General features: G+C 47.5%; 1 protein-coding gene across 1 annotated transcript in view; it reads right to left on the minus strand.

The window, feature by feature from the left end:
* Positions 1-25,271, minus strand: part of PLXNA4 (plexin A4) — a 412,730-nt gene that overhangs the window by 134,265 nt on the left and 253,194 nt on the right. The window contains exon 4 of the mRNA XM_090287527.1: positions 8,890-9,021. Coding sequence (XP_090143653.1) covers positions 8,890-9,021 — 132 coding nt within the window. The remainder of the gene's footprint in view (positions 1-8,889; positions 9,022-25,271) is intronic.

The following is a 25,271-nucleotide window of genomic DNA, read 5'->3' on the forward strand; positions in this document are numbered from 1 at the left end:
CATGAGTCCTCAGAAACTTAGCCACTTCCACTCAGATGCTGTCCCCTTGCCTCCAGGGGTGAGGGCTGGGATGTGTGGGTCAGCTCCCATCATCCACACTCACCCATGGAGGAGGAGGTGGGGAGCCAAGAGGAGCCCACAGAATTGGGGCATGTCTTAGGAAACATCCCAGGAGCTCTATTCTTTCAAGCTGACATGATTATCCTTTCTAAGCCCTAACTCTACAAGGAAGCGGGGTTCAAGAGTAAGCTCCCCTGGCTGCTGTGGCTCAGTGGATTGAGTGTCGGCCTGCGAGCCAAGTATCTCTGGTTCAATTCCCAGTCAGGACACATGACTAGGTTGCACGTCAGGTCCCCAGTTGGGGGCGCGAGTGAGAGGCAACCACACAGTGATGTTTCTCTCCCTCTCTCCTTTCCCCTCTCTCTAAAAATAAAACAAACAAACAAACAGACAAACAAATAAATTATTATTTTTTAAAAAGGTAATCTCCACAGCAGATTACTTTCTATTCAATGCCCTGCAAGCTGGAGTGTGTCCCCACTGCACCCCTGCTGTACTCCTGCAGAGCTTCCAGAACAGGTCTTCCTTCTGCTCTCCCCCATTCTGCACAGTGTCTAGCCCTGCGCTGGGCACTCAGCAACACTGAACAAGCACATCGGGGGTGGACTGCAAGGGGCAGAGACACAGCCCTGTCCTCTTGGCCCATGCGGCGGCATTGCCTCATGGGCTGTTAAGTGGAATATTGCCGGTGGTTGTCTTTAAAATGGCACTTCAAGTACCCTGAGTGGGGAAGTGATCTGACTGTCAGGCAATGGCCGGAGACAGATGCTTAATGGAGCTCAGGATGAGAGAGCTACTCAGGCTCCTCCCTAGTCAACTGCCCCGTATATTTCCTGCCTTCATCCTGCTCTACCGCCTCCCTTGTCCACCCCTGCCCCGCCTGCATATATTAGCTCTTCTTCTCTTGTTCTGGGCAGAGAGAAGGGGAATGAGCCACTTCCCCTTCTGTCTTGGCACAGGAGGATCCAGAAGTTATTTCAACTGCCCGGTCTGTGTCTGTGGCAGCCCGGAGTCAGTGGGGCTGGATGCAAATGGACTAAAGTCCCCCCGCCCCCCAAAGCAGAAATAAAGTTACAAAGAAAAATCCATGAAGCTCCGCATAGGCCACAGGGCCCTGATTGGAGAGGGACACCCCAGGTTCCGGGCCTTCCACTCACCTTGAGGGTGGTGTAAATAGGTGTGTGTGAAGGGAGCACATAGCCATAGTATTTTCTGAGGGGCTTCAAAACAAATGGGGGTGCCAGGGGACCTGGGGGAGCTAACACCCAGAGCTGAAGTGACCTTTAGTCACCAAACAGCGGTTTGTCCAGGCCTCCCCACCCCTAGCAACAATGTGTTTCCTGAGAGTGTGAGTAATAATGATGATGATGGTGACCTTCAACTTGGTAAGAGCCCATACTTGCCAGGCACCTTACCTATATGAATTGTAATCCTAAAGTACTGAAAGGTAAAGATCATCATTTGTGTTTTACAAATGAAGAAACTGAAGCACAAACTGGTTGGGTGGCAGAGTTGGTGAGCACTGAGGGCCAGGATGAAAACCCAAGTTCATACCTGTTCGTGACCCCCTGTAGTCTCCGTCCTGCGCATGTTGCAGACACCAGTCACCGCCATGCCTGCCTGAGAAATGTCAGGCCACTGTCATTCCTCCCTCCCAGGCAGGTTAATGAACTCAATCACATTCAGACGTTAGAGATTCATGCCTAACCGAGTGAACCTTAAAAGCATGTGTGTTGGAATAGGATGGGGGGGGGGGGCGTGCTTCTCTGCTTATTCTCTCTATGGGGTGGACTGGCAGTGTCTGGGCCCCAAGATGCTCTAGAGTAGATGTTGTAAGGGTGCTCTTGTCACAGCTCGCATTAGGCTGGAACTAAAGAAGAATAAATCAAGGAACCTCCTTTCCGGACCAAGGAGGGCAGTTTTGAGTTCTTGCTCTCACCCCTTATGCCCCGTTCAGCCTGCCCCACCCCAGCAAGGCCTTTAGTTCCCTAAGGCTGCTTTTGGAGGCTGAGGAATGGGGTCCAAAAATCTGCTGGGAAGACTAGGAGATAAAGGGCATCTCTTGCCTCACAAGGAGCTCCAAGTTCCTCTTTGCAAGAGGGGCTGGAGAAGACATTACAAGAGATGCTGAGCTGGATTCTAACTCAGCTTGTCTTCCAACTTGCTGTGTGACTTCAGACAAGCAATTGACTTCTCTGGGTTTCATTGAGCACACCAATCATTGGGTAGAAAGGCCGCAGGAGAGACTTGGACCCGAAGAGCCTTTAGGGCTTCTTCTTTCCTAAGGGTTTCATGGTGCAGTGGGAAGTCCAGGCTACCAGCACCTCACACTCGTGAGGAAACTGCAGCAGGAAGTCATATGCCCTGCCTGGCTCCCTCCCCTTCTGAGCAGGGACAGTGGTCGGCTGCCTTCTTGAGAGGGAAATGAGAGGTGGGAACATCGTGTTCCTGACATGCTAGAAACCTTCGGGATCAGCCCCAGACAAATGGGACAGTGTGAATTGAGTGAAACTCTGCAACAGCTCTTCTCTTTTTGTGAGTGTGAGGCAGCTCCTTTCCTTGTCATTCTCTCCCAGGCCTGTGCTTCAAGTCCTGTCTCCCAGGTGCTATGAGAAACAGCCCGGTCTGGGTGCCAGGAGCAAACGTCCACAAGGGCTTGTCAGAGTGTCAGCCATCCAAACACAAACTGGAATGCACAGCTCCGTCCCCTTTAGTCACGGGCAGAATGACAGAGAGATGGCTGTTACCACAATCACAACTCAAGGGGTCGTGCCTGGGGACCCAGTGCCAACAGAATCGGGATCATTCTTATTGGAGCCCATCACTCGCCTCTAAGCAGCTTCTATGAGAATGATGTCAGCCAAACTCTGAGATTGTCAGGCTTCCCATCAGACGTTCAGGATCCACAGAACAGCCCAGAGAGGCAGGCTGGGGCTGGGAGGGACACTGAGGCACACAGAAGCTGTCATGTCCCCCTCATCCCACAGGGGACCCAGCTGGGGCACCATCCCATTAGGAGTCCAAACCCAAACAGTGTGAGCCTGTGTGTGGCCACAGCGCCACCTTCCCCTTGAACTGAGCCTCCCTCTGAAACTCTCATCATGGGAAAACCACAATCTCAAAAGCACCCTCTCACCAATTCCCTCCCACTGCCCAGGCTTCACCATCTTCTCAATTTTACAACCCTGAGCAAAGATCCTGAGAAGAAACACAAAGAACAGGGAAGGGGTAGTTACCCTCAACAGGTCCCCCCACCCCATAGCTTCTCTGGGAAGCCTCCGATGACCACTCTATTTAAAATTGCAACCTTCCAGGATCCACTGACCCCTGCGTCACGTCCCTGTTTCGTAGCACCATCACCTGCTAACTGACTACATGATTTCTCTGGTATGTTGACTACTTCTTTGCTGCTTCATCTTGCTAAAATTGCAAGCTCTTAAAGTCAGGGAGATTTATCTGTCTCTTCATTGTTGTTTCCCCAATGCCTCGGCTAGCACCTGGCACAGAGTAGATGCTTGAGTATTTGTTGAGTGAATCAGGCCTGGGTAATATATTATAGAGCAAGATGGCCCTCCCTACTTCACTACTGGATTATGCTGCAAGTGAGATAGGGTACGTGGCAAAATAGCTGTAATCAATAGGGACTATTAAGGACTATTAAGAAGATATTCAAACCAATCTCCAACGGATTTATGGTTTAGAACCCACAGAAGACCAGCTCAATCTGACAGGGTGACTAATTTCACCTTGCTGTACACCCGGCCTCACTATATGCTCATCAGAACACATTAGCATACTAAACAACACACCCCATGACTGGAAACAGAAAGCCCATATATGGACACAACATGGCCAACAGTGCTTTTCTGAGAAGTCTCCACTCCTTTTGCCAGAAAAACCCTGAATATTCCTCCCCCTTACTCAATGCCCTACCCTTTGATTAAGTAAGCCTCAATAAAAAAATAATAAATCCCTCTAGGGAGGGGCTGCTCTGCCTACAAAGAAGTCTTCTCCCTGTCCCACTCCTTCACTAATAAACTCTCTTTCACTTTAAACTCTATGCTGGCTTGTGTTTGCGTTCTTTGCTGTGTGAAGCCAAGAATCCACAGTGAGTCACGGGCCTTCGGGTGCCTGGAGCCCCGGAATGCCTGCATCAGAAGGAGCCAAGCAGAGCTGCCCACCTGGCCCTGCCTTCTGACCAGCAGGTGGCCACACCTCCAGACCCACCTCCTCAGCCCCTGCAGGCATTTGTGTCCTGGACCACAGCTAGGACTTGAGTGCCACCACCTCATGAGGGACAGTCTGTGAGTGTCCCCAGGCACCTGGGAGCAGACCGAAGACCCACTATCAACCAGAGTCAGTACAACAAAGAACACCATGAAAGGCAGCTTCGGAGCAGACACGAGTGAAAGTGTACGTATATCAAAAGCAGAAATGTGTTTGAGTTCTCGGGCTTTCAGGCAGGAGAGAGCTGGTGTGTGGGAGGGCGGAAAGGCTGAAATACACTGAAAATCTGCTACTTGCTCTGGGGCCTATCAAAGAAGAGGGTGGCCTTGTGTGGGGGACAGCTTCTCTCCCAGTATGGGGTTGTCACTCCAGGGCACCTGAGGACAATCCCGCTTGGCGGCCTCAGCTCCTCACTTATCTGCCTGGCTGACATTTCCTTTCCCTTCCCTCCCATCGGGTTGGCAGGTTTTTATCACAGTGTTTCAGTGTTTATAGACATCCCCTTGGGAGTACTAGAGCTGTAGTAAATATTCACCATATACAAACACACAGACATGCGCAAAGCAAGAAAAGAGCTGGTGGAGACACACAGACAGGGACGGACACGCACAGTCACGCACACCACACTCCGTTCTCTATCTCTATTATTTATACAATCCTTACCCCTTCCAACCCTCTGGTCACATGATTGGCTCCCCTGGCAACTGCCCTGCCTCCCCATTTTAGGGTCTTTACAAAAATCACCCCATTCACATAAACTCACTTGTGGTTGAAAGGGGCTTGTTAGGAATAACAAGACGCTCATTTCACCTTAATGGCTCTAAAGAGATTTCAGGAACTGAGGACAAGAAACCAAATATTATAACAAAAGATACTCCCATTGCCCTTGTCATTCAGGAAATTCCAAAGGTTTTGGTAGCTCTGAGCCAGAAATGGAGATGAAGACCCAAATATATTTCTTATTATAAATCACAATATCACAATTAGGTGTATTATACTATATGACTGGCACATCACATCTATAATATTACTGTTCAAGAGAGGATTCGTGTAGATTATTGAAGTTTAAACAGTAAGTTTATTTAAATAAAGATACAAAGCAAGAAATGGTTCAGGATAGGGAGAAAGTTATGGCAGTAATAAACAGATGACTGAAGTTTGGGAGGTGCTTTTTATCTGAAGTGTAGTTTTTTTAATTACCTAAATTCAAACTTGGAAATTAATATAAGCAATAAATAATTTCTACCAGTCCCTCTTTTCCAGTTAGGGTTCAGTGAAGACACTGGAGATTCATTCATTCATTTATTCATTCATCGAATATTTATCAGGGGCCTATTAAATATGATTTAGGCAGACAAAGAGGACATAGGGCTGCCCCCAAGCTGCTCTATGCAGTCTGTTAGGAGAGAAAGACAAGGAAGTTATCATCACAGCCCAGTCTAAGAAGAGCTAACATAGAGGTGTCTAACCACAGGTCAGGAATCACTCATTGAAACTGTGCCAGCAGAGCTAAGTTTTGAAGGGCGAGGAAAACTTAGCCAGATGAGAAAGGAGAGTGCCTCCCAGGCAGAGCAGACATCATTGCTGAGGATATACATCCCTCACTTATCGCGGGTATTATGTTCCAGACCCCCTAACCCCCTGGGAAGTAGGAACCTTACATTTACCCTACACTCTTAAACCTACCTAACTTTAACAACATATGTATACAGTACCGCAAAATCCTGCGATATAGAGAAAAATCCGTGATAAATAATAAAATATAATATTTTTTTAAATCCCACGATACAGTGAGACCGCGATAAGTGAACCACGACATAGAGAGTGACTACTGTGCCTTTGGTCTGCAGTGTTGGCCCTGAAAGTGTCTGGACCATTAGGGCTGATACCACCCCACCAGCAACAGGGGTTGGAATCAGTAGTGATTCCCTGGGCTGGCTGGCATATCTCCAGTATATTCACCAAGGTGCTCTTGCCTCGAGCTCTACTTGGTGTATCCAGTCAGTAAAGCAGGCTCTGGGGTCTTGATTTGCTCTCCTTGGGACCAGATTTCTGCTCCCTGTCCACCTTGGCCTTGACTTGGATTCCTGTACTTCATACCTGATAGAGATCACCCAGAATCTTGATGTCACCAACTGCCTGATGCCAAATATGGCCAATGTCCAGACATTCCTGTTGCAATGTTGTAAGAATAAGAGCCTTCACTTATCAAGCCCTTACTCTATGCCAGGCTTGGTTTATGCTTATACATGCATTATGTCATTTGGTCATTGGAATAATACAATAGGATATTATTATTACGTCCACGTGATGTTGAGACTGTTGAGTTTTTAAGAGTTTAAGGAACTTACCTGAGATCATCCTTAGTAAGTGGTGGAGCTAAGATACATGCTCAGGTATTCTGACACCAAGTCCTGTGCAATTAACCATTGTGCTACACTACCACTCCCCACAATGAATCTGCAAACCCATTGGATATCAGTGTTGGCCCAAGAGTTGAGAGCCTCGGGATTGTGATTTGGGTGGCAGGTAGCCCTCCATTCTGTAAGGAGCAGCCCCAGAATGGATGAATGCCCTAGTCCTATCCATACCTGCCTTCCTTTCCTTTCTAGTAACCCAGAGCTACCAGCGTGCCTCACCACCGGCCCGAACAGGTTATAACCACTGACCGTACTTGCAGGGAAGTGGGATGGCTGAGGACAAGGGCTCAGAATCCCAAGCCAGTTATCAGAAGGGGCTCCATAGAGCTTACTTATATTTTCCATCTTTGGAAGTCCTCCCCTGTTTTAAGTGCTAGGGTCAGAAATCCTGGCTTTCAGATCAGGCAAGAAATCCTGAAACATTCAATGCCTTATGAAGATCTCAGGTCTTCTCCAAATGAATCATGTCATCAAGGAAAGCTGCTAACTCTCAGTGTGTAGGGCCTTGGCGGTAGGCAGGGAGTGTGGGGCATGTGGGCCCCTTGAAGGAGAGCAAGAAATGAATGCAAAGAGCAGCCTCACATCCAGTCCTGACTCCTGGGGAAAAATGCTTCCCTCTCAGCCTGTGTCAGGCCATTTCCCAGGCATGGCAGCCTCACCAGGGCACCACAATGGGTCCCAGTGTGGCTGACCAAGAAGTTCCACACCAAGAGAAGATGTCATCGAGCTCTTAGGAGGGTGGAGCTGCTGTGGGCTGCCAAGGCATAATGCACAAGCCCTGTGGGTGGCATAATGTGGTATTTATCTCCCTCACTATGCAGAGAGGGGACAGGAGAAACAATCCAGACTCTGTCAGCAAGGTCCTCTGGGGAGTTCAGGCCTCACTAATGAAGATGAATAAGAGGGGGGATCTGCCCTTCATGGCTGATGCTTTTGCCACATACATATTCATGGGATGGAGGGACAGCCCCTGGGAATGATCCATCCTCTGTGGAGGTGATAGGGGCTGAGGTGTGGCAGTGCTAATCCATACTTGGGGTGGGTGTGTCTTGTGGGGCAGTGAATGAGGACTCTCCGAGAAACACTCTTCAATACAGCAGTTCCTCTCTATATCGTGGTTCACTTATTGAGGCCTCACTGTATCATGGAATTTTAAAAAATATTATATTTAATTATTTATCGCGGATTTTTCGTTGTATCGTGGGATTTCGTGGTACTGTATATGTATGTTGTTAAAGTTATGCAGGCTTAAGAGTGTAGAATATGTTTAAGAATATGAGTAGTGTTTATAAAAGTGTGGAAAAGGTTAATAAGGGAGTGGGAAAGGTTAATAAGGACTGGGAACGGTTTATAAGTGTGTGGGAAGGGATTATAAAGCCTTAATATATATATTAATACTAAAATAAATGTAAGGTTCCTACTTTGCAGATTTTCATCTATCGCGGGGGGTGGCCTAGAATGTAATACTCACGATAAATAAGGGAATACTGTACAGTATATGGAATTTCCAAGGCGAAATCTATTCTTTTGCCTGCTGCAGACATAGAGTTCTGGTATGAGCTCAAGAACCCCTGAAGAACTCAGTTCTTAGCTGAGTTCCAGAAGCAAGCTCAATTTTGCTCCTTCCAACTCAGGAATCCCTGCACCATTGCTGTTCTGCCTGGCTTGGCCCTATGGAATTTGCTGGAGATCCCATGTGAGAGTTATAGGTATACCTGAATGCTTAGGACACATGCCCTTCTTCTCTGAATCGCTTTCCATCTGGTTCTTCCATGAGGTTCCTTCAGCTAGGATCTTGAGAAACAAATCCTTGCCTTCCATAGACCTCCAGGGGTTAGGAAGATGACCTTGGTGGATTATACATTGTGTAGGGAAACATGAACAAAGCACTTGGGTATCTGCACCATGTGTCTTCAGAAGAGAGTAAATGTTGACCCAGAATGTATACACACCATCATTTTGAAGTTAATAGATTTATTCTAGACTTACAGATACTTTGATATTTAAAATGTTTCATTCCCTACCTCAGCACACACAGTCTCAATCCCTAGGCAGCATAACCAGAAGAATACACACTGAGCCATAAATCAAATCCCCTCTCTGCAGCTGGCCTCCTTTAGGTTTCTGTTGAGCTAGTCCTTAGCTGCAAGACAAGTGTCGAAGAGAGCTCAGAGAACCTTACCTGCCTTTCTGACATGATGTACAGTTGCTCGTGGTCCTTAGAGAAGGCCATGTCCCGGAGCACAGGGCCATGCTCTACCACCTGCATGGTCTCGTACTGAAGGGCATTGCCCTTGGGCCCATCCACTCGGATCTGAGAAGAGGGAGAGGAGAACTGAGGTTAGTTCACATCCTGTCCTGCTTGCAGTTGAACTTCAGCCCAGACATCCTCCCAACAGCCAGGGCAGAGGCAGTTAGCTCTGTCTCTGCCATGCCCGAAAGAGCAGAAGTGACCCAGCTCACCATGGCCTCATGTGGGGAGTGGCAAAAAGGGGGTAGGGGAAGCCAAACCAGGCTTCACAAGAACCAGTGTTATTTTCTCTGGTTCCCACCACCTCAGGTAAGTTTTAGAGAAGAGGGTGAGGGGATTGGGGAAGAGTGGATTAACTGAATCGGCGTCTGATCAGAATGTCATTCTGTAACAGAAAGGCAATAGCATTTGCCATATTTGGGAGCATCAAACACACGGGTGTAACAATGTGGGCCGAATTTTTGAAATTGGTATCCAGCTATCCCTGCCACACCTTGGAGGGAGCCAGACAAGGGGCCACCCCAGAAGTTTTACGCTGAGTGGGTTCATCCTGGCCATTGAAACCAGTGGCTCCTGTCTCAGATTTTCGAGAAGTTGGAGAGCCCTTGAAACTTCCTACAGGTTCTATTTGTGTCCCCAGGGAAGGGGACGTGGGCATTCCAGAAAAATGTGCTTTGGGTGTGAGTCATCCTCAGTTTCCCGAGAACAAAAGCACTCAGCAGAGAGACCATCCCTGCACAGACCACCAGTCGTTCCTAGAACTGCTTAGACAACATGCAGACAACAGGAGAGAATTTTGCCTGTACCCCTCATGACTCAGGGCAAATGTAAAAAAGCTAGCCCCCACTCTAGAATCAGAATCATCACAAGTCTGAGCTGATGGATTCAATGTGATCACTGCCCAGTGATAATAAATGCCACTCACATACGTCAGGCCCAAGCGTTACTAACAATGTGGGAAGGATGAGGGGGACACTAGATGGTGATGGGGAGAGGCAAGAGCTAGGGGATCACCAAACTTGATCAGATACCATTTGTAGAAGACTCTGTAAAACACCCAGAGTGTAATTCTAGAGATTTTAATAACAAACCTAAAGAGAAAAATTATTCCAAATATTCCCACCAGGTACTCTTATTTTTAATTTTTAATGTTTAACTTTTAACCTCTGGTAAGAGCAAGGAGAACAGAAGAGTTATTCAGAGGCACTAAATGACATCAGGGACACCACATTGATGACAGCCGACCAGATCAATTCATCTGAAAGTCAGCTGCCTCTCATTTATGTTGAATTCACTGCACTCTGACACCAGGGTATTTTGTGATTTCTGTGTGTGATTTTAGGTTTATCCTGTGATCTGCTTGTTTGTTTGTTTTAGTTTTAAGCATTATTTTTAAGCCCTTCCTAAACATCAGGAAGATGGTTTTGCATATAACTCTTTATTGACATAACCTCTCAATCCCACAACTTTGGTGTTCATCTGTCATGACTTGCATGACCCCTCCAGCATCCATTCTACCTTCTCTCACCTACTGCCTACTTCCTGGGGTGGTCCTTGATGGGCATAAGCAAATCAATTTAATTTCGCTCTCTTATCACAGCGATTTAAAGGAAGTAGGCCCAACCCAGTCAATGTGTGCAGTCAGATGAGAGTACAGCGGATCTCTCCTCACCTGCAACAGGGTCAAAGAAACAGGGAGCTCAAGAACTGTTGGCAGCCCTTTTGTGCCAAGGATGGGAGCTGGAACCGGAAAAGGTCAGGAGCAGAGATAGAAAAAAAAAAATTTTTTTTTCTTTTTTTTTTTCTGATGTCCCTGAGCCACTGAATCAAAATAACCCCAAAGCTTTCCCTATGCTGGGACTTTCTTATTAAGACATTTTCTGATTGTTAAATTAACATCAAAATCCTAACTGATACACAGATAATAGATGAGGAAAATGAGACCCAGGTACATTAAACAGCTGGCCTGAGCTATAAAATCTGGGGAGAGACTGACATAAGAGACCTGTTCTTTGACGAGTCTCACAGTTATTTCCTGGGGGTATGATCTAAGGCAGGGAGCCAAGGTTACTGTCTGTCTCTGGTCTATACAGTTCCAGCAACTTTCACCAGTCATTCCTGATAGTGATGCTCAAATACTTGAGCTTGACAAATATTGATTTTTAAAAGTGAAGAATAAACTGATGAAGTTAAAACTCCTGTTTGCTAATTTCCCATTAACTTCATAAAACAACAACAGCCACCACCAAAAACTAGTACCGCAATTGAAGAGAGACCTATTTAGCTCTGAAAATCAAAATGCCTCAAATTCCAATAACCCCCCTGTTTCTGTGCCCGCCCCCAAGCCTCCAGGCCTCTACCTGGCCAGGTCCCACTTAATCTGAATGAAATGGAAGTTCATGCAAAGCCAACTGCGATGACCACCCAAGTCTGACTGTGCAGTGATGGCCTTGGCCCCCAGCCCAGCCAGGCTTCACCTCCAGCTGTGTGTCACCTCTGGAGCAGCAATAGGAAAGTGACAAGAGTGATACTGAGCACTGTGGCTGGTCTCCAGTCCCTTCAGGCCACTGGCAGGAGCATCTTTAGGATGAGGTATCATGCTGAACGTGGGAGGACATCCGAGGAAAAGCAGGGACAGATGGATGGACCAGGGAGCACCCACAGGGCAAGTTTTCACGGGCCTGGCCTTCCCCAGGGAGGTATGAGAGAGCTATGGTTCCCCTTCCACTCTCTGAGTAGGAAAAGAGTTATTGGAAGGACAGGTCTCTCTCTCTCCACACCCCAACCAATTTACTGCTTGTTTCAGAAAACAGAAAGGAAAGCATTCATTCATCCATTTGTAGAAAGAATCTCACACAAAACATGGATGAAAGGCATTTGTGGTGGGATTTGCTGAATGATGGACAATCATAACATTTAGGCAGGATAAACCATCTGCCAGCTCTTGGGCTCTTATGGTAACAATAGCAACGAGAGTGGTCAATGACTATGTGTAGTACTATGTGTCAGGTAGACATTCTACATGCATTTACCTTCTCATTTAAATCTCACAATAATAACAGCAGTTTAATAACTTCGCACGGTGACAGATGGTTATTAAGCTTAGTGTGGTGAACACATCGTAAGTTATACAAATGTTGAATCACTATATTGTACACCTGAATCTAATATAATATTGTATACCAACTATACTTCAATAAAAAATAAAAATAAATCTCATAATTCCATGAGGTAAGCATTAATATTATCCCATTTATAGGAGAGGCACAGAGAGGGTTAATAACTTGTTTATGATCACGCAGATAGTGTACGGCATGGCTTTGACCCATGCTGAGGTGTGACTGATTCCAGCATCCATGCTTCTATGCGTTTACATACTACACTATTGGTTATATAAACCTGAATCCCTTCGAGCACTGAAAGCGGTTGATGCTAAACAAACACTGCCCAGGGAGTCCTAGGGGAACTATGTCTACCGCATATGGCTACTGAGTTATTCAGAGAGAGACTCATGCCCATGAATGAAGAAGATGCTGTTATAAATTTTCCAAATTGTGATCCCTTCTATTTTTGTTTTATACCTCTCAAAGCATTCTTAAATAACATTGTTTCATCGGATGGGTGTAAAATTTTTATGATGTTGACTGCCAGCATCAACATTGTCATTTCACCGATTTTGACTGAGATGGGGGCTGTTCTGTGCCTTGCCCAAAATTCAGTGATAGGCCAATGACATTCAGGACTAGAACCCAGGTCTGCGGATTTGTCGCTCAGCACTTGCCTCTTAGCTATTTAGATTTTCCAAAAGCCTTAACAAGGTTCCACAGAAAAAAGGTATTTAAAAATAATGAGTCTCTGTGGGACTTTGGGCAGTTTGGCCATGGAGAGAGAGAACCAAGTCAGAGACAGAAAAAGACACGTTTCTGTGCAGAGAAGTGGGAACTTGGGGACTCCCCAAGCACTAGTGTTATGACTAGTCTTAATACTATTTTTTATAAGTGGTCTGGAGAAGGGAACAGGAGAATGTGCCGAATATTCTAAGCTCTTTGGGACAGCAAGAAGGCCAACGATGGAGGTGGAATGCAGAAAGGTGGTATATCCTCTGCAGGGATGGGGTGAGGGGCACTGCACATGGGCAAATAGACCTGGGGCTGACAGTCTCATGGGGACAGATGTCAAGCCTGCAGCAGTCAGCACGGCAGCCTCACCGACCGGCACAGTGCCCAAGACTTGGTCAGTGCTCAGTGAGTAGTTGCTGACAGCGTTGGTGAGGGTGTGGGGAAAGAGAAATCCTTACACGCTGTTAGCGGGAATATCACTATGGAAAACAGTATGGAGGTTCCTCAAAACATTAAAAATAGAATGACTATACAATCCAGCAATCCTACTCTTGCGTATATATATAAAGGAAATGAAATTAGTATCTTGAAGTGATATTGGTACTCTCATATTCATTGAAGCATTATTCACAATAGCCAAGATATGGAAAAACCTAAATATCTGTACATGGATAAAAATGTGAGAGATATGTGTGTGTGTGTGTATACATACACACACATATATATATATACATATATATATATATGTATATATATGCAAAATTCAGCTTTAAAATAGAAGGCAATCCTCCCATTTGTAACAACAAGGATGGACCTAGAGAACCTTTGCTAAGTGAAATAAGCCAGACACAGAACGACAAATACTGCATGACCTCATTTATATGCGGAACCTAAAACAGTCATACTCACAGAAGCAGAGCAGAATGGTGGTTGCCAAGGGCTGGAGGGGGGACAGGGGGCACAGAATAGGGAGATATTGGTCAAAGGTACAAAGTTTCAGATATAAAATGAAAAAGTTCTGGAGAGCTAAGGTACAGTATGGTGACTATAATTAATAATACTGATTTGATTTGTGTTTGTGAAATTTGCTAAGAAGATAATGTAACAAAAACCAGGGTTCTATGGAAACTAACCTCACAGAGTGACCTGATCATAAATGCCCAACCAGGCAGGTCCTGGGGGCATGTCACACTCCAGGCACATAACTTTTTAGTGAAAGGTTTATCTCTGCCTTTAAGTGATCTCAGTCCATTGTTCCCTGCATCCAGACAAACACACCCAGGAACTAAATGTAACCACCCTCAGGAGAGCACATTATCTTGTTAACTATTCTGTAATCCAATCCCCACCTTGCTTTCTTCCAACTTTAAGTAATCTGTTTATCTTCCCTCCTGAATTTCATATGCATGAAAAAAACTGCTACACGGTCTCTTTCCAGAGCATTTGAATCTTACTTCCCAGCAACTGTTGTCAGTTTTGGCTCAAATTCATAAAAATTCTTAACGGGTTTGAACATTCTTCTCATTGACAGTAGACCTTAAGTGCTCACATCACAGAAAAGAAAAGGTAATATACAAAGTAATGGATATGTTAATTACCTTGATTGTGGTGATTATTCTATAATATATACATATATCTAACCAACAAGTTGTATATCAAGTTGTACACCTTAAATATATATATAATTTATATACAATTTTATTTGTCAACTATACCTCAATAAAGATGGGGAAAAATAAGTAATTAAATAATCAACTCCCTCTAAAAAAAATCAAACTCATTCTACCAATAAGACATGGATTCTTAGCTGATCAAGGTGAGATCAAGGTGTGACCATGATAAGAGGCAGGATCAAGAGAGGATAACTCAGTGTCTCCTGTTGCTGCTCCTAACACTCCAGGGCAACCAAAAACACCAACAAAGGAGACATGATGGCCAGTGTCTATGGTTTAGCCACCAAATGTGGGGGCCACCCTGAAGCTTGGAAAGTGACAGCTTAGAACAACCAAGATTTATTATTGCACTTTAGGGTAAATAAATACATTATTTTACACAGTGGAGACAATATGTGTGGCTCACCTAAGCAGTGAGAAAGGGTGAGAACAGCAAATGATTTTTTTAAAGGTAGAAAATGTAAAGAAGCCGCTAATGTAGACCTGGGTGTCTAGAAGATGTTCTTTTCTGAGGCTGACACCAAGGACAAATCATAACCTAACCCTGCGTGTCACTTCACGGAGTGCAATCCACGATCATTCATCGTCCACATGCATTTACGGGATGCCTGCAGTGTTCTAGGCTCAGAGCTGGCTTCTGGGAAAGAAGGTGAGTCTCAGCCCTGCCTTCCAGAAGGCCTGTCTCCTGAAGGGCTCAGGTGTCACACAAATGAGGCCAAGAGGCAAATGCAGCCACTGGAGTATTCACAGGCCTCCATGCCTTCTTCCCAGAGATCTGGCCGGCTGACTGAGTGTGAGCAGGAATACCAGCCCAGCCCCCAGCCAGGCTCAAGTCAGCATGTGTGTGCTGTCCTTATGAGAAAAGGGCTACCATGACAGTTGGGCAAATAAAACACAGAGTGGGTGATAGTGGATTTCTTCAAAAGCCACCTTGGGAGAAAAAAATGTCTTCAGCTACTAGGAAGACTGATCTGAGTAAGAAAATGAGTGGCACTAACAGGTTTTATGAAGCTATAACATAGTGGCCAAGGGAGGTAAGAGTAATCACATGAAAAGTGGTGTCAGAGTTGTGAGAAACGCTCACAATAAAAACCGGGACACAGGACTTGAGCAGTAAAGCAAGGCCTTTATTCACGAGTCAGCAGAGCCGGGCGCACCCTCATAGCCAGGAGAATGTGTGTGCCCAAAGGAACCTGGTTTTATAGTCTTAGCTTCCCCACCCTGAAATTGCCACCCTAAAGTGATTATTTTCTCCACCCTGAAATTGCCATTCTAAAGTGAGAGCGTTTAGCTTCCCCGTCCTAACGCAACTAGTTTCCCCTCCCCTCTCCTTCTTCCCCGTTTCTCCATGACCGGATACTCAGGAGGTTCATCTAAATGTCCCTATTGTGATTTGTGAATATGCTAATGTTGTCAGCTCCCTTCTCAGAGACCCTTTAATTACATTTGCCCTTAAGACCCTTTAATTACATTTGCCCTTTGTTACCAATGACTTTGCTACTGGTTTGGGAGTCACTATGACCTTGTTTCTAACAGAGTGGGCAATGCGGTCGTATTCCCGCAGTGCTGGCCCGAGGAGAGTAGTGCGCATGGACGGTGTGCATGTGCTCTCCAGGGCAGAGGGCGGTGCTCCTTCAGGCTTCCCCTCGGGACAACGGATGGCCCTTCTACAGAAGCTCTGGGCAGCAGAAATAAACACCAGCCACAGATGTGGGTCACGTATACAACATGAGATTTTCTCATAGTGGCCACATTTTAAAAAGAAACAGGTAAAAGAGATTTTAGTCATCTATTTTATCTAATCCAACGTGCTCCAAATAGGAGCATTTTAACACACAGTATGAAAAATTGTTCATGAGATACTTTACATTCGTTTTCTCATACTAAATCTTTGAAACCCGATACATTTGCGTATCACACTTACAAACAGCAAACCTCAATTGGATCAGCCACACTTCAGGGGCTTGAGAGCCGCCTAGCCAGTGGCTACCATATCGGTCAGTGCAATTCTAGATTATTGGTGACAATTGTCCCGGGGGGAGCTCTTAGTTGAGGTCTTCCCCACTCCACTGACCTGCCACAATACCCCGTGTCTCCTAGGGTCTTCGATTTATAGCATAATGCCCCATCATCTTCATTGTTCCGGAGCTCACAGGCTGTAAGCTCCAACCAGCTGTATGGCACCCATCTGCCCAAGGAAGCATAAGGCACAGCTCTGTGGGCCTGGTTCTGAGCTAGGCTGTACCCTGGGTGATAGTCAAAACATCTGACAACTGCTAGGGGGAAGAGCGACTGTGGATCAGGGGTCTTAGGGGCTCCCAGCTGCAACAGGTAACACTGCTGGGGTGAATAGCGGGGTTAGAAGGTGTGGGCACTTGGGGTCTGGAGCAGAGCTCAGTACCAATTACAGGCAAGAGTTTTATTATTTAACACCTGGTGAGTTATTCACAATGGTCAAGACATGGAGACAACCTAACTCTTGACGAATGACAGTTGCCAGCTATGGCTGAATAAGTTCTGGACATCTAATATGCAGCCATGTGACCACAGTTAGCAATACTGTACCACAGCCTTGAAATTTGTCAGAAGAATGTGTTTTAAGTGTTTTTGCAAAAACGAACAAAATGAAAATGGTAACTGTGTGAGGTGATAGATGGATTAGTTTGTGGCAATTATTTCACAGCGCATGTGTCAAAACACCAAGTCGTACACCTGAAACAGACACAATTTTAATTTGTCAACTATACCTCAGTAAAGAAGAGACCATGCTGGGACATAATGACTGAGCATCAGTCTCACCCACGTCAAATAGGAACCTCATCAAAGCGTTCAGCACGCACCAAGCCTTCCCCTCCGTGTGGCTTACCAGGGACAGGCTCTTAGGTCGGAGGGCACACACAGGTGTGCCCCCCCCACCTCCCCAGCCACTGGGTCACAGCCTGGGATCTTCGTCACCCACAGCACAGCTCCCTTTCCTCCAGCCCATCCATCCCTGGCACGGTGAGCGGCTGTGATGCCATGCAGACTGCTATTAAAACATCAGCAGGGTGGCCTCCACAAAGGTCAGCCATCCGGGAGCTCCTGGCAGCTGCTTGTTTGTTTATTGGAACATTATCTGGGCCAGGCTGTTTATTTACATCCATTGAAGGATTGAACAATAAATATCGTTTCCCAGTAGCAGGCAGATGCTTGCACTAGAGCGTTCTGGCTGCCGTCTTGCTTGGAATCATCTCCCTAATGAGCAAGCGGTGCTATTTGTCTTTAAAGATGCAGGCCACCCCCTGGATTGCCCCCTTCCTCGCTCCTCTCACCTCTTCCCAAATTTTCTGGTCGAGGTCCACACAGGCCAGGGTTCCGGACTGGGCCCAGATACAGGAAGGTGACAATGGGGGACTCACCTGGCAGGCAGGGAAACAGAACTAGAACTGGAATTGCAGGGTGGGGGGAGGTGAAACCTGGAGACTAATGTCTTAGGGCCCCCCTGAATTCTCCACCTAGACCGTCAAACCTCAAACCACCTGGTAGTGTGGGTGGTGGTGGTGGGGTGTTGGTTAGGCCTCCTTTCTAGAGCCCTGGATGGCAGGGTGTTTGGAGAGGAACAGCCCACATTCGATGGGTGCCAGAGCCTGAGTTAGGCCTGCTCTCCACTCAGGCAAGTTTCTCAAGTGCTCAGAATCCCAAGGGGCTCCTGTGCAGAACCTGCAAACCAGTCAGCTTACCAAATGGAAACTGGGTAGTGGCGGGTGGGGGGTGCAGTCATGAGGAGGCAGGTGAGGTGCCCAAGGGGGGCGGCGACGGATCCAGGCTCTGCTCCTCCTCTCAGAGCCTTGAGCACATGACTTCAGCTCTCTTAGGTGTCCTAGCCTTGACCTGCCTCCCACTGTGACAGGTGAGGACCCTTGGTGGTAAATGAGTGACCAGGTTCTGCTTCTATGGCACATGGGGGGGGGGGTCTCAGAAGGAAAAAAAACATAACACACCTTTCGGATCTTGTTTGTGCAGTTTATTCAGTTGGTGCCAGCATCAGAATCTCAGCAAGTGTGCCTTTGTTGAATGAATGAATGAATGATGAATGAATGAGCGAATGGAAGAATGAATGAATGATCTAACTCTGAGCCTGAGTTCCCATAGTTGGAACAAACAGATGTACATACACACTCACAGACACAAGCACACAATGCCATGCACACACATGCGCTCTCTGTCTCTGCCTCAAACTCTTGCACTCTAGAACTTCCCCTTTATAATTCTATGGCAACGTGATGGAGGGCAGGCGATTCAATTCCTTCTGGGACGAGGAGGAACCGGGGAGGGTGTGGCAGGCCAGCAGGAAGACTGTCACAAATATGAGGAGCAAGTTATGTTAGCAACCTGCTGTGGTGGCATTAAGTCTCTTTAGGGAAAGGGGCTGTTTTATGGATGAGTTGTTGGGCCTGCAGGGCAGTGGATGGGATGAACCCTAAGTTCTCACCAGGCTCCCGGGGGGCTAGAAGTTTATCTCCTGCCGAGAATAGCTCTCGCATGCCCCGAGCACTCACTTAGTGTCAATATTCCTATAACAGCACACATCTGAAACACAAAATGTCACCCCTAATGTCATTTGAATTTTCTGCGGTGATTTCCTTTCTAAAATCACCCCCCACCCAACCTCTGGCATTTCCAATCTCCTTTCCCTGCTCTCCTTTTCCTTTTCTCCACATGATCTGTCACCTTCTCAAACACAATGCAACTTATTTATTATGGTTATTGTTTATCTCCCTTGCTAGAAGGTAAACTCCACAAGAACAGCGACCTTGATCTCTCGTGTTCATTGATGTATCCCAGGCACCTGAACCACACAGTAGGTGCCCCATAAGTATTCGTTGAATAAATGAATGACTGGAAATGTTCAAACGACTCATCAACGTCTTCATTCGTCCTCATGATACAGATCTTCCTTGTTTTATGAAGGAACCAAACAGTTGGAGATGCTCTAAATGGGAGACCCAGTGGCAGGAGAGGAGCTGGGACTGTCCACCCCAAGCCCCAGTGGCCTGCGGCGCCCTGTTTCACCACAGAGGGGGCTCCACATGCCACAACCATGCCTCTCTGCCTGCGTCCTGGGGCTCGGAATATGGGCAGAAGCTCTGCTTCTGTGTTCATGCTGCTGAAGCTGCCCCAGAAGAGCACAATAAGTGCATTTTGTTTCAACTTCCTGATTCCAGCCAGGAGAGAGGATGCAAAGGGTGTAGAGAGCCATTATTTAGACAGGTCCGTGTGTGCACCAATCCTGCGCCCTGTTACCAAACACCATCGGGACAGTGGGTCCCTCTGGGTCTCTCCTTACACACTCCTAAAGCCAGGTGATGAGTGCCAGGGTGCCATTAGGACTTCCTGCCCTGCGTTGCCCACATCAGAGGAGTCAGGGGCAATGACTTCTGTTCCTCCCCCGGCTGCTTGGGTGGTGACACAAAGAATCAGATACAACTTCAGGAAAGAAAGATACTGAAGAAATTTGAAGGAAAGTCAATACGGTTGATATGAAGGAAAGGCCAGAAAAAAGGTTCAAGCCAGCCTATTTCAAATGCAAAGTATTTAAAATCGGCCTCTCTGCTTGAATCTTTCCAAAGAGACTCACTGGAGAGCTGCAGGTGTAAGTACAGGTTTGAAACCTTGGTGGGTCAGCCAGGCTGTCACCCAGAGTCACCACTTATTGGACTAGCCTGTACCCCAAGCCTTGATTGGCCATGTCCCACATTTTTCCGGCCACCAAGAAGCCTTGACAGACCTCTCCCGGTCCTGGAAAAAAAGGTACAGACAAATAGGTAGCAGCTCTCCCCACAGGCTGCACGCATTGTACCGTGTGCTGTATGCACATCAGTCATTCTGGGGTTTGGCAGAAGGGCCACGCTCACTCACGTCACAAAGAACCAGAGTCCTCTGGCTCCTGAGAGGGGACACAAGGGTGAGGGGTTAAGCAGATGGTATGAACCCCACCTCTGCCACTTGGGAATTGTGTGGCCTTAGACAACCTACCAAACTTTTCATTGTTAATATGTCATTGTTATTGTTATTATGGGAATATGATAATATCTCGAGCATTCTTAGCAGAGTGGGGGAGTCATTGTTAAGTTTCCATAGACGTTCTCAATGATTACTACGGAGGCAATTCAAATGAATCAATGATCCCTGCTCACCCTCAGTGGGAGCAGCACCCCTATATGCTATATAAGGCAGATTAGAGGATGTGGCCCACAGACCCGGCTCCCAGCATCTAACAAGGTCACCAGGGGTTGAAAAGAGAGAAGAGGACACACAGCTCAGCTCTGAGAGACCTGAAATAGACTAGAGAAGGCCATGCAGGACAGAAGGCAGGGGACAGGCCTGGCAGAGTGTATCCACAGATGAGGTGTTCCCATGGGCCTTCTACCAACGTGGACCTAGATTTCTACCCAAGGCTGCCCTGAAGCTGGAGGAATTGCCCAGGAAACCCCAAGTCTGGTTCAACTCGGATGTAATTCAAGAAGCCAGCAGCTTTGTGCAGCTAGAAGAAAGTGGCTTCCTGCCTATGGTCCGGGCCAGCCGCAGGAGGGGAAGTGGCGCACCACAGCCGGGCCTCATGGTGAGGAGAGGCATCTCTGAGGACCCATCGAGGGCAGAAGGTACAGCCAGGGCTGGCAGGATGCTGAGGAGAAGCAGGAACTACCTCCCCAAGATGAAGCCATGGGCCTCCATGGTACTGGGGGCAGAGTCAGGCTCAGGCTCAGGACCCCCGATTGCTCATCCAAACCCCTGTACTGCCCGAGATGGTCACTCTTCTCTCTGCTCTCCCCCGCAACATTTTTCCCTTCTGTGATATGGGGGGGGGGGGGGTGTTTCCTCTCTTCTGCACCCCGCACAACTATCAGCGTCACGGACAGGTTAATGAACAGAGGTGCATTGGGAGGGCAAGGAGCTGGCGCGCAGTCAGCCTCTCTCTTTGCAGACGTCACGAGTCCTCTGGAGTGGGATCCCGCAGCTGCTGAACGCAGCAGTGCGGTGACAAGAAGAAAACCCCTGTCCCATGGGAGCACCCAGAGAAACCAGAAGTGGAGCAAAGCCTGGAGAGAGCGGGCTCTCTGGCGTGAGCTGTCCTAGCAGTTCCAGGAGTCCTAACCAGTCGGTCCTAACTCAGGGAAGGGAAGCAGCTCGCACAGAGCTCGGCACAGAGGAGAGAAAATACTTGTTAACTGAATGAGGGAAGTGGGCCCTGCCTGAGTTTTCTCCCCAGCTCGGAGGCTGCTTCCCCTCTCCCAGGCCTCACTCACCACCACATGCCCCCACTCCATCAGGATGGCAGCCTCTGGACCATTTTCTCATCCTCAGCCCAGTTGCTTCCATCTTTAGACTATTCATTACACATTGTCAGCATCCCCCTAGAGCAGAGCCCAACTCTTCACCCAGCCCCTCCCCCACTTCAGAACCCCTCCTCATCACTCAACAATCGCTGGACACTGACTGCCCAAAGCAGCTGGAGGTGCCACACCCATTCATTCCTCCTGCCAAGCCAGGCGCTTTCCTTAGGAGCAGAATGAATGAGTTCTCTCTGAGTCCTGCTCACACCGCCTCCCGCCCCTCTTCTCCTTCCTTCCGTATCCTGCTTCCTTTCAGCCAAGCCATGCCCATTATTCCCTCTCAGTCTGGTCCAGAACACTCCTCCCATGGCTTTCTCTGTAACACCTGCCCCACTCTGACCACCTGCTCCTGCCACATCACCTGTGACCACACCTGTAGCCACTTATGGCTGCCAGGTGCTTTGGCAGGCATGGCAGTCTATCCTGCTTTGCTCTCACGCTTTGAGTGTGTTCGTTTCAGCCATGAGAGTGGCAGCACCTTGAAGGCAGGTCTGCAGCAAAGTGCCTAAGCACAGGGTGGTGTAGCCGGTCCAGCTGGCACCCCCATTCTATTTTTAATGTTTGCAAAGTCAGGCTGAATTTTGAAGATTCACTTAATATCCTTAGCTAAAATATAGAGCTCAGAATTCTGAGTTCAAAGTTGCTGCCAGATTCATCAGGTGGATTAGGAGATGCTCCTACTGAAGTATGTCAAAAGTCAGGAATGCAGCCCTGGCTGGTGTGGCTCAGTTGGTTGGAATGTTGTTCTGTAAACAGAAAGGCCTCAGGTTTGATATGTGGTCAGGGCACACACCTCGGTTGCCGGTCTGGTCCCCAGTCAGGACGTGTGCAAAAGGCAACTCATTGATGTTTCTCTCCCTCCCTCCTCTCTCTCTAAAATCAATAAGCGTGCCCTCAGATAAGGGGAAAAACATCCTAAATGCATATGACTGTTGGTTGTGGCTAGTTCATATGGAATTGTGCTCAGTTAGTGAGTATGAAATCAAAGATAAGATAATGTGATGATGGTGAGAATGAAACTCCCCTGTAAGGCCCCCAACAGCGTTGTGAACCCCAGAGTTGCTTAATAGGTGCTTAGTAAGTTAATAAAGGAACATGTGAGTTTGATTAAGAATACAATAAGATCAAAAGGGTCCCAGAGTCCTCAGAGACTCTCCCTAGCTTACATCTCTGTGTCCTACCTTAAAGGGCCATTGGCCCTCCTGACCATATGGCACCTCCTCTGGGAAGGAAGGACAGTCAGGGCAGTGCCCCCTGGCTTCTGGCTGAATGGCAGAGGGTCAGTGCAAGGTCAGTGGACTGGCAGAGCCCTGAGACAGGCAGAGGTTTAATTGTTGCTCACTTGGGATTTATACCAGGATTTCAAAGCAGCCCCAGCTCCTGGGCTTTCCAGGATTTGTATGTGTGTGTGGTCATATGAGGGTCAGAAGTAAGTATGCAATGCACGCGATGCTTCCTCAAGGCTCAGCTCAGCATCACGGACGCTGAGAATTCTCCTGCTGCCCCCATGTGCTCCAAAGGCACAGCCTGCACGCTGTGACCACGGCACTGGTGGCCTATGACAACATGGGTCATTGTGTGTGTCCTTGTCCTTCCCTCTTGTCTATGTGCTTCTTGAGAGCAGAGCCACATGACTTATTCATCTCGACCCAAGGTTGCAAAGCCAGTGAGTGTGGCCCCAGACTGGCATTTAAGTTTTCTGGCTTCAAACTTGTACTCGGCGACAAACAACAAAAATGTCCGTGTTCTTGTGTGTTACAACAACAGTGTTCACTGACATCTAGTAAAAAATCACTGGCGCGTCTTTGAAGCATGCAGTTCAATCATGCTGTCGCTCAGATCACCACGTGTCCCTTAATTCTCCCTCTCTCTTCCCACTCCTGTCCCCCAGCAGCCACTGCAACCGTGGTATGTATGTATGTATGTATGTATGTATTTTTAACAGCGGCTACACTGAGAAAGAAACACTTGGAACAATTTCAAATGAGAACCCAGGAATTCATGAGGCCTGGGGTGAGGCATGTGAATGGCTGGCAGTCAGAGAGTCCCCTCCCAGAGACGCCGTGGGCACCGGCTTCCCCGGGCTGAGAACTCTGGGGTGGAGAAGGGTGTCCCTGTCTGGGGATGACATCACCAGACAGAGCTGGAATGCACAGATGCAGAAAGCTTGGGCCCGGGGGCCAGAAGGGAGTTTGGCTGTGAAATCACAAAGGGTCTTTTGACCAGTCTTCATCCCGGGAAAACCGCAGAGACCCGGGTTTTAGCCTCCCCCAGCCTCCAATGAGAGGCCTAAAAGACACTCCTCAAATCAGCCAGGTGACCTTCGAACTCTGTGAGGGAACGTCTGAGAAAGGTGGGAGCTGCCAAGGCTGAAGTGGCTTCAAGAAAAAAAAGAAAAACCAGTGCCTGTATGGGACACCCATTCTGCCAGAAGCATGTGGCGTTAATTGTAGAGAAATGCATTTTAAAATAAGATATTGGAAAACCATCCTCTCTGTCACCAGCCACCGTTATTACAATTATTCACACGGCATCACCAAGGCCCGTGTGGTTTCACAGCAATTAAGTTATTGATCTAGCCGCTCTGAGGCACCGGGCAGAACCCACAGAGGCCACCCGCATCCCTGTGGGAGCTGTCGCTCCCCGTGCTCAGACGTGGAAACTGAGACCAAGGCGGGGGTAAACAAGAGCCTGAGAATCAGCAGTTGGGTTATTACTACTAAGAATCAATACACGGGTAGTATATGCTAATGATATATTAACATAGCAATAGTAGGAGGTTCATGTCTTCATCTGGGCAGCACTTACTCCTTCACGATGTTATTTTCAGGGCTTGCGCAAGAAACGATATACTGTAACGACTAAGTGCCTGGGCTCCAATTCCAGCTCTGCCATGAACCAGCTACATGACCTTTGGGAAATGAGTCAACTTCTCCAACCCCTGGTGTCCTCATTCATAAAATGCACAGAATAACAGTATCTGCCACATGTAGCCGATGTGAAGAATTAATATGTTGGTGGATAAAAAGCATTTAGTGCATAATGAGGGCTAAAGGAGTTTCCAGGTATTATCCCAGGAGGGCCATGGGGGATGTAGATCTTGTAACTCATGTGTCCTGGTTACATCACTGGTGAGGAAGAGAGGGCAGCCTCATTCTCCTGCGTCTCAACACTGAGATTTATAGGAGGGTAAGTAACACTTATTATTTCGTGATGGTCCTGAGGCAGGAGCTGGGCCTGGACCTCCCTCTGCGTCTGTCCTCCTGAGCGTGGCTGGGGATGGTCCTTGGACCCCCATCTTCCCCTCTGCCAATCATACTCCACCCCAGGAACGCACCCTTGTGTTTCTACTATTTTTCTTCAAGTCCAGAGTCAATATTAAACTAACGATGGTTACACAAAGTTTTATTTCTAAAATGCATCTGAAG

This window comes from Furipterus horrens, unplaced genomic scaffold (genome assembly GCF_987537825.1).
Source record: "Furipterus horrens unplaced genomic scaffold, mFurHor1.1.pri manual_scaffold_9, whole genome shotgun sequence".
Classification (NCBI taxonomy): Eukaryota; Metazoa; Chordata; class Mammalia; order Chiroptera; family Furipteridae; genus Furipterus; species Furipterus horrens.